The 10,746-nt window shown below is 24.6% G+C and overlaps 1 protein-coding gene across 1 annotated transcript; it reads left to right on the top strand.

The window, feature by feature from the left end:
* Window positions 1-9,498: 9,498 nt before the first annotated feature.
* Window positions 9,499-10,185, top strand: LOC145832681 (kelch-like protein 10). The gene has a single exon (XM_082939983.1). It carries the CDS (start codon window positions 9,499-9,501, stop codon window positions 10,183-10,185), a length of 687 nt encoding a protein of 228 aa, XP_082796109.1.
* Window positions 10,186-10,746: the final 561 nt, after the last annotated feature.

The following is a 10,746-nucleotide window of genomic DNA, read 5'->3' as shown; positions in this document are numbered from 1 at the left end:
TTATTAAAAATAAATAATTATTGTAGAACTTGAAGCGCATTAAACACATGCGTGTTTGTTTTACAAAAGACGCACTTGTTAATTTTAGCCAAAGTTTAGACTGAAATAAAAGTTTTTTAAAGTCTTTATGATAAAAACAAAACTAAACTTACAAAACTAAAAACCATGATGAGTCTTTTGATATGTTATTTATTAAAAATAAGTAAATATTGTAGAAGTTGAAGCGCATTAAACACATGTCTGTTTGTTCTACAAAGCACGTACTTGTTAATTTTAGCAAAAGTTTAGACTATAATAAAAGTTTTTTAAAGTTTCTATGATAAAAACAAAACTAAACTTACAAAACTACAAATTATTAGGAGTCTTTTGATATGTTATTTATTAAAAATAAATACTTATTGTAGAAGTTGAAGCGCATTAAACACATGCATGTATGTTTTACAAAGCACATACTTGTTAATTTTAGGCAAACTTTAGACTATAATTATAGTCTTTCAAAGTCTTTATAATAAAAACAAAACTAAACTCATTAAACTACAGACCATTAGAAGTCTTTTGTTATGTTATTTATTAAAAATAAATAATTATTGTAGAAGATGAAGCGCATTAAACACATGTGTGTTTGTTTTACAAAACACGTACTTGTTAATTTTAGCCAAAATTTAGACTATAATAAAAGTTTTTTAAACTCTTTATGATAAAAACAAAACTAAACTTACAAAAGTACAAACCATGAGGAGTATTTTAATATGTTATTTATTAAAAATAAATAAATATTGTAGAAGTTTAACTGCATTAAAAACATGCGTTTTTGTTTTAAAAAACACGTACTTGTTAATTTTAGCAAAACTTTAGACTACAATAAAAGTTTTTTTAAAATCTTTATGATAAAAATAAAACTAAACTTACAAAACTACAAACCATGAGGAGTCTTTTGATACGTTACTTATTAAAAATAAATAGTTATTGTAGAAGTTGAAACGCATTAAACACATGCGTGTTTGTTTTACAAAGCACGTACTTGTTAATTTTAGCCAAAGTTTAGACTACAATAAAAGTTTATTAAAGTCTTTATGATAAAAACAAAACTAAACTTACAAAACTACAACCATAATGAGTCTTTTGATATGTTATTTATTAAAAATAAATAGTTATTGTAGAAGTTGAAGCGCATTAAACACATGCGTGTTTGTTTCACAAAGCACGTACTAGTTATTTTTAGCAAAAGTTTAGACTAAAATAAAAGTTTTTTAAAGTCATTATGATAAAAACAAAACTAAACTAACAAAACTAAAAACAATGAGGAGTCTTTTGATATATTATTTATTTAAAATAAATAATTATTGTAGAAGTTGAAGCGCATTTAACACATGCGTGTTTGTTTTACAAAGCACGTACTTGTTAATTTTAGCCAAAGTTTAGACTGAAATAAAAGTTTTTTAAAGTCTTTATGATAAAAACAAAACTAAACTTACAAAACTAAAAACCATGAGGAGTTTTTTAATATGTTATTTATTAAAAATAAATAGTTATTGTAGAAGTTGAAGCGCATTAAACACATGTCTGTTTGTTTTACAAAACACGTACTTGTTAATTTTAGCCAAAGTTTAGACTGTAATTAAAGTTTTTTAAAGTCTTTATGATAAAAACAAATCTAAACTTACAAAACTACAAACCATGAGGAGTCTTTTGATATGTTATTTATTAAAAATAAATAGTTATTGTAAAAGTTGAAGCGCATTAAACACATGCGTGTTTGTTTCACAAAGCACGTACTTGTTAATTTTAGCCAAAGTTTAGACGATAATAAAAGTTTATTAAAGTCTACATGATAAAAACAAAACTAAACTTACAAAACTACAGACCATTAGGTGTCTTTTGATATAATATTTATTAAAATTAAATATTTATTGTAGAAGTTGAAGCGCATTAAACACGTGCGTGTTTGTTGTACAAAGCACGTACTTGTTAATTTTAGCCAAAGTTTAGATTGAAATAAAAGTTTTTTAAAGTCTTTATAATAAAAATAAAACTAAACTTACAATGCTACAAACCATTAGGAGTCTTTTGATATGTTGTTTTTTAAAAATAAATAAATATTGTAGAAGTTGAAGCGCATTAAACACATGTCTGTTTGTTTCACAAAGCAGGTACTTATTAATTATTTTAGCCAAAATTTAGTCTATAATAAAAGTGTTTTAAAGTCTTTATGATAAAATCAAAACTAAACTTACAAAACTACAGACCATTAGGAGTCTTTTGATATGTTATTTATTAAAAATAAATAGTTATTGTAGAAGTTGAAGCGCATTAAACACATGCGTGTTTGTTTTACAAAACACGTACTTGTTAATTGTTTTAGTTAAAGTTTAGACTATAATAAAAGTTTATTAAAATCTCTATGATAAAAACAAAACTAAACTTACAAAACTACAAACAATGAGGAGTCTTTTGATATGTTATTTATTAAAAATAAATAGTTATTGTAGAAGTTGAAGCGCATTAAACACATGCGTGTTTGTTCTACAAAGCACGTACTTGTTAATTATTTTAGCAAAAGTTTAGACTATAATAAAAGTTTTTTAAAGTCTTTATAATAAAAACAAAACTAAAATTACAAAACTACAAAATATGAGGAGTCTTTTGATATGTTATTTATTAAAAATAAATAGTTATTGTACAAGTTGAAGCGCATTAAACATATGCGTGTTTGTTTTTCTAAACACGTACTTGTTAATTTTAGCCAAACTTTAGACTATAATAAAACTTTTTTAAAGTCTTTATGTAAAAACAAAACTAAACTTACAAAACTACAAACCATGAGGAGTCTTTTGATATATTATTTATTAAAAATAAATAGTTATTGTAGAAGTTGAAACGCATTAAACACATGCGTGTTTGTTTTCCAAAGCACGTACTTGTTAATTTTAGCCTAAGTTTAGACTATAATAAAAGTTTTTTAAAGACTTTATGATAAAAACAAAACTAAACTTACAAAACTAAAAACCATGAGGAGTCTTTTGATATGTTATTTATTAAAAATAAATAGTTATTGTAGAAGTTGAAGCGCATTAAACACATGCATGTTTGTTTTACAAAGCACATACTTGTTAAATGTGGCCAAACTTTAGACTATAATTATAGTCTTTCAAAGTCTTTATGATAAAAACAAAACTAAACTTACAAAAGTACAAACCATGAGGAGTATTTTAATATGTTATTTATTAAAAATAAATAAATATTGTAGAAGTTTAACTGCATTAAAAACATGCGTTTTTGTTTTAAAAAACACGTACTTGTTAATTTTAGCAAAACTTTAGACTACAATAAAAGTTTTTTTTAAATCTTTATGATAAAAATAAAACTAAACTTACAAAACTACAAACCATGAGGAGTCTTTTGATACGTTACTTATTAAAAATAAATAGTTATTGTAGAAGTTGAAACGCATTAAACACATGCGTGTTTGTTTTACAAAGCACGTACTTGTTAATTTTAGCCAAAGTTTAGACTACAATAAAAGTTTATTAAAGTCTTTATGATAAAAACAAAACTAAACTTACAAAACTACAACCATAATGAGTCTTTTGATATGTTATTTATTAAAAATAAATAGTTATTGTAGAAGTTGAAGCGCATTAAACACATGCGTGTTTGTTTCACAAAGCACGTACTAGTTATTTTTAGCAAAAGTTTAGACTAAAATAAAAGTTTTTTAAAGTCATTATGATAAAAACAAAACTAAACTAACAAAACTAAAAACAATGAGGAGTCTTTTGATATATTATTTATTTAAAATAAATAATTATTGTAGAAGTTGAAGCGCATTTAACACATGCGTGTTTGTTTTACAAAGCACGTACTTGTTAATTTTAGCCAAAGTTTAGACTGAAATAAAAGTTTTTTAAAGTCTTTATGATAAAAACAAAACTAAACTTACAAAACTAAAAACCATGAGGAGTTTTTTAATATGATATTTATTAAAAATAAATAGTTATTGTAGAAGTTGAAGCGCATTAAACACATGTCTGTTTGTTTTACAAAACACGTACTTGTTAATTTTAGCCAAAGTTTAGACTGTAATTAAAGTTTTTTAAAGTCTTTATGATAAAAACAAATCTAAACTTACAAAACTACAAACCATGAGGAGTCTTTTGATATGTTATTTATTAAAAATAAATAGTTATTGTAAAAGTTGAAGCGCATTAAACACATGCGTGTTTGTTTCACAAAGCACGTACTTGTTAATTTTAGCCAAAGTTTAGACGATAATAAAAGTTTATTAAAGTCTACATGATAAAAACAAAACTAAACTTACAAAACTACAGACCATTAGGTGTCTTTTGATATAATATTTATTAAAATTAAATATTTATTGTAGAAGTTGAAGCGCATTAAACACGTGCGTGTTTGTTGTACAAAGCACGTACTTGTTAATTTTAGCCAAAGTTTAGATTGAAATAAAAGTTTTTTAAAGTCTTTATAATAAAAATAAAACTAAACTTACAATGCTACAAACCATTAGGAGTCTTTTGATATGTTGTTTTTTAAAAATAAATAAATATTGTAGAAGTTGAAGCGCATTAAACACATGTCTGTTTGTTTCACAAAGCAGGTACTTTTTAATTATTTTAGCCAAAATTTAGTCTATAATAAAAGTGTTTTAAAGTCTTTATGATAAAATCAAAACTAAACTTACAAAACTACAGACCATTAGGAGTCTTTTGATATGTTATTTATTAAAAATAAATAGTTATTGTAGAAGTTGAAGCGCATTAAACACATGCGTGTTTGTTTTACAAAACACGTACTTGTTAATTGTTTTAGTTAAAGTTTAGACTATAATAAAAGTTTATTAAAATCTCTATGATAAAAACAAAACTAAACTTACAAAACTACAAACAATGAGGAGTCTTTTGATATGTTATTTATTAAAAATAAATAGTTATTGTAGAAGTTGAAGCGCATTAAACACATGCGTGTTTGTTCTACAAAGCACGTACTTGTTAATTATTTTAGCAAAAGTTTAGACTATAATAAAAGTTTTTTAAAGTCTTTATAATAAAAACAAAACTAAAATTACAAAACTACAAAATATGAGGAGTCTTTTGATATGTTATTTATTAAAAATAAATAGTTATTGTACAAGTTGAAGCGCATTAAACATATGCGTGTTTGTTTTTCAAAGCACGTACTTGTTAATTTTAGCCAAAGTTTAGACTATAATAAAACTTTTTTAAAGTCTTTATGTAAAAACAAAACTAAACTTACAAAACTACAAACCATGAGGAGTCTTTTGATATATTATTTATTAAAAATAAATAGTTATTGTAGAAGTTGAAACGCATTAAACACATGCGTGTTTGTTTTCCAAAGCACGTACTTGTTAATTTTAGCCTAAGTTTAGACTATAATAAAAGTTTTTTAAAGACTTTATGATAAAAACAAAACTAAACTTACAAAACTAAAAACCATGAGGAGTCTTTTGATATGTTATTTATTAAAAATAAATAGTTATTGTAGAAGTTGAAGCGCATTAAACACATGCATGTTTGTTTTACAAAGCACATACTTGTTAAATGTGGCCAAACTTTAGACTATAATTATAGTCTTTCAAAGTCTTTATGATAAAAACAAAACTAAACTCACAAAACTACAAACCATTAAGAGTCTTTTGTTATGTTATTTATTAAAAATAAATAATTATTGTAGAAGTTGAAGCTCATTAAACACAGGTGTGTTTGTTTTACAAAACACGTACTTGTTAATTTTAGCCAAACTTTAGACTATAATAAAAGTTTTTTAAAGTCTTTATGATAAAAACAAAACTAATCTTACAAAACTACAAACCATGAGGAGTATTTTAATATGTTATTTATTAAAAATAAATAGTTATTGTAGAAGTTGAAGCGCATTAAACACAGGTGTGTTTGTTTTACAAAACACGTACTTGTTAATTTTAGCCAAACTTTAGACTATAATAAAAGTTTTTTAAAGTTTTTATGATAAAAACAAAACTAATCTCACAAAACTACAAACCATTAAGAGTCTTTTGTTATGTTATTTATTAAAAATAAATAATTATTGTAGAAGTTGAAGCGCATTAAACACAGGTGTGTTTGTTTTACAAAACACGTACTTGTTAATTTTAGCCAAACTTTAGACTATAATAAAAGTTTTTTAAAGTCTTTATGATAAAAACAAAACTAATCTTACAAAACTACAAACCATGAGGAGTATTTTAATATGTTATTTATTAAAAATAAATAGTTATTGTAGAAGTTGAAGCGCATTAAACACATGCGTGTTTGTTTTACAAAGCACGTACTTGTTAATTTTAGCCAAAGTTTAGACTATAATAAAAGTTTATTAAAGTCTTTATGATAAAAACAAAACTAAACTTACAAAACTACAAACCATGATGAGTCTTTTGATATGTTATTTATTAAAAATAAATAGTTATTGTAGAAGTTGAAGTGCAATCTGTTTTGATTCTTGTAGCACACAAAAAAAAACAACCATGTCATTTTAACAACATGACCACGTCATTAATTTAGTAAGCTTCAATACTTTATTAAATGTTATTTATCTTTGTATTTATTACATGTATAGAATTTTGTAAATGTGTCAACCACTAGGATTGGATTTTCAAACGAATTCCGAAAGTTTACAAAACCAAAATCAGCCCCCATACACATTCAGACAATACAAATAATTATTGATGATATTTTAGTATAACTGCTTAATTTAGTTTCCTATGTAAATGTGTTGACCACAAGGTTCAGAGATCTTCAAATGTATTATCCAGAGAGTTTTATAAACCATTATTAAAACTCTTTCATATTTAATTATCATTTAATTATATTTTTGTGATACTGCATAAGTTTAAATTTTGTTTTTTAGGTAATTTTTTTATTATTTAAAATAAAATCAATTAAAATAATTAGTTTTATTAACAAAAGACAAATAAAAGTAAATAAGCATAAAATTAAAAAAAGCACTCGAAAAATGTTTTTTTGGTTAAAAAGTCAAAATATGCCACTGGTATTGAAATATACAAAATCTCTGGCTAAATCAGGAAAGTATGGTAAAATAGAAATCTCAGGCTGAACTAAACTAAAATATTTTATAATTATTTTCGATATTTATTAAATATAGCCTTGCTGAAATAACTTTACAATGAAAAGTTTGTTTTGCATACTTTTCTTAAAATTGAAACATACCAAAAATAGATTGCTTCTTTTACCATCGACAGACTTCACAAAGCAAATAAAATGTAGATATATATATGTATATAAAAAAGAATAAAATTAGATAAACTAAATCATCTACAGGAAAGCACACCAAAAAAGATTTTAAACTATTTATTAAAAAAGTTTGAATTCAAAAGAACCAATAAAATGTTTCATAAAATCAATAAAATTGCCTACAATTCTCAGCTGTAAAATTTAAAATTAAAGTGCGTTGCATTAATAATCAAACAAAAAAAAATTTGACGCAATTATGTAATTTTATACAGAACGAGTTTCAGTGCGAAAATTTCATTTTCCTCAAAAACCAAAAATTTTTAACCAGAGATAAATATAACCCTGGGGTTATATTCCTTTGTTTTAAGAGAAAATTTTTTTGATTTTGTTTAAGTTGTGTAAATAATGTTTACTTGTTGTTTTTTATTCATAAGTTAGTTTTTAAATGATTTTTTATAGTTAAATAAACTGTTTAATTTTTCACAGTTCTTAGTTTTATTAAACTAAATATTAAATCTATTTGTTTTTTCTAAAAAATATCTAAGATCTTATTTATTGGAAGGAAGGGTATATTTGGTAATTATCTTCTAAAAAAAGGTAAAATATGAAAAAGGTTAAAAACCAATGATTTAAACAAACAACTAAAATCACAAAATTACAAATAAGACTATAATATTAATTTTTTTTTAATTTTGGAATTGTAAAATATGAATTTGCTCATTTCGTTTAAGATATCATCTATATGATGCAATTTTTTTTACTATACTTATAAACATACGAAAAAGTTCATATTAAAATTTCGTAACTAAATTTTTTAATGTTTCAGTCACTAGTTTGTGATTTTACTTATTTGTTTAAAATAAAAGAAATTTTTGCACTGAACAAAATTTGATAATTACCTTAACTGTTTTTTTTTTGTTTTGTTTGTGTATTTAAATTCAAATGTGATAGCTGGCAATTATAGGCAATATTATTGTTTATATGAAATATTTGTACTATTTATTTTGAAACTTGAATGAAAACTTTTTGTAAAAAATTATTTAAAAGCCCATCTGTTTGGGCTCTGTAGAAAGTGATTCAGTTATTTTTATTGTTTTCAACCTATAACTCTATTAAACGCTTTTAAAAGTTAAAACTATTGTGTGTGTATTAATTTACACGGTGTAGTTAAAACTATAAGTTGCTTTTTATCAATCTATATTTACATCATTTTTGATGGATTAATGAAAGCTAACATTTTGTAATTAAGAATGCTTTAGCTTGTAAAAATAAACTAAAAACAAAACCACTAGTATACTTTAAAAGTCATCAAAATTAAAAATTATATTTTGTTGCTTAAATAACTGCTACTAATTTTAGATAGATTAGACACTGTGTTTTTAGTTAAAAGTTAATTAACAATTTAAAACAAATGTGGTAACTTAGTTTTTAAAATCCTATGTTAAAAAAAATGTAAAATTTCGCATGTTCTCAATAAGTTACAATAAGTTCTTTATGTATACAACTTTTTTTTTATAAAATATTTGCTTTTTTTTAATTTTAAATGGTAGTTTTATTAACTATTCTATTCTTTTTAATTATAGTTAGAAAGTAATATATGTTTTAAAACTATATTTGGTTAGATTATTAAAAACTTAGTTTATATTAAATTGCAACATTATATAAACAAGACTTTATTTTAAAATTTTCAGTATACTAAAACTAATCTCTTATAGACAGTTTCACTTTTAAGACGTAAATAAAGTTTTTAATTACTTTTTACAGGTACTATATGTATTTTCAAAACGATGCAAAAAGAAGTAAACTTACAACTTTCAATCAAAGAAAATTAAGTTTCGGTGCAAATTCTTCAAATAGTAAATTTATAGGGCAGTGTAAAAATAAAGCTATACAAAATGACAAGGACTTGCAAAAGTGTGAAGTTATTAATAAACAAGGTTAAAAACAAACTTTAAATTATTTTAAAATGAATCAATATATAGTTGTTTTAGTCATTTTGATGAATATATAAATAAGCTATTTTATAAGTTTATTTTAAAATTTAAATACTAAGTAATGCATATGTTCTATAAATTTACCAAATATTTATAATTTCTTAAAATAAATTTCAGGAAGTGAAAGTATATATAAAATAAATGTTATTCCTTTCCTGAAGACAAACAGTATTTATTTACATGAAGACCTAGATAACAAAATTCTCACGAGAATAAGGAGCAAAGTTAATAGTGGAAATGTTGCTACATACTATCAAATGGCAAAGTGTTTCAGTTTAAGAAATCTTCGCACAAAAGCTTGTCGCTACATTGAACGTCTTTTTACATCAGTTTGCGAAACTGTTAACTTTTTAGAGTTAGACTTTACTCAAATTGCACGGATTATTTCCAGTTCTGAATTACGTGTTGATTCGGAATTAGAAATATTAAATGCAGCTGATAATTGGATGAGACACGACTATGTTGATAGAAAAAAATATGCAAAAGATCTATTGTTAAAAATTCGTTTTCCGATGTTACCAAATATTATTTCAAACAGAATTGGAAAAATGAAGATAACTTTTAACAAAATTGATGATTGCGTTGTACTACTAAAAGATATTTTGCAAAATAGAAGAAATGTTTATCAAAATAAGTCAAGTAACTTTTATTCAAACAGGTTTTGTAATCAAAACTCGTTTAATATCATAGTTAGTGGAGGTTATACATTTGGCTCAAGAGATAAACCGATATTCTTTAAAACGGTTCAAAGACACTGCACAGAATTTTCTGTTGTGGAAGAACAACCATCAATATTATCATGTCGATACGGCCATGAGACAATTTACTGCAGAGGTAATATTTATGTGGTCGGTGGGTTAGAAGGCCATAATTTATTAAATTCTATTGAAAAATATTCATTTATTACTAACAGCTGGGAACAGGTAGCCAAAATACCCGAGTGAACATTTTAGTGCATGTGCTTTTATGGATGGAATTTTACTTTTTGGTGGTAAAGGTCCTTCGAGTTATTCAGGTTGTTGTAAGCAGTTTGACAATAGAGGCAACAGCTTGAAGGAAAATGTGCGAGGCGAGATCACTTGCAATCAGTGCGGATTTTGAAGGAAGAGTTGTCGTTTTAGGCGGTCGTAATGATAAGGGCAGCCTGAACACTGTCGAGGAATATACGTCTAACACTTGGTCGTCAATGCCAAATACGATTGAGGGAAGATTCCGCCACAGTTCAGCTGCTGTTAAAAACAAACTGTACGTCATCGGAAACTATTTTCATTTTTTTAAACCAGTTTGTGAAGTTATTGATTCTGTTTCTAACAAGTTTGTTGCTCTAAAAAACATTTCGAAAAATTTGTAGACAGACAATTTGATTTAACTGAAACGATTTCAGTTGGAAGCAAACTCATTATCATTAAAAGTAACTCGAGATCAGCTTTGATTTATGATGAAGAAAAAGATGAATGGTCTAAAGAAAAATTTTTAAACGAAATATTTTTGATTTCGGTCGTGTT

Source organism: Thalia democratica, chromosome 3 (genome assembly GCF_965202585.1).
Source record: "Thalia democratica chromosome 3, ktThaDemo2.hap1.1, whole genome shotgun sequence".
NCBI lineage: Eukaryota > Metazoa > Chordata > Thaliacea > Salpida > Salpidae > Thalia > Thalia democratica.
This window is presented reverse-complemented; position numbering and strand designations above follow the sequence as displayed.

Coding starts and splice junctions, on each gene's coding strand:
- LOC145832681 (XM_082939983.1), top strand. CDS start 9,499: ATGGCAAAGTGTTTCAGTTTAAGAAATCTTCGCACAAAAGCTTGTCGC.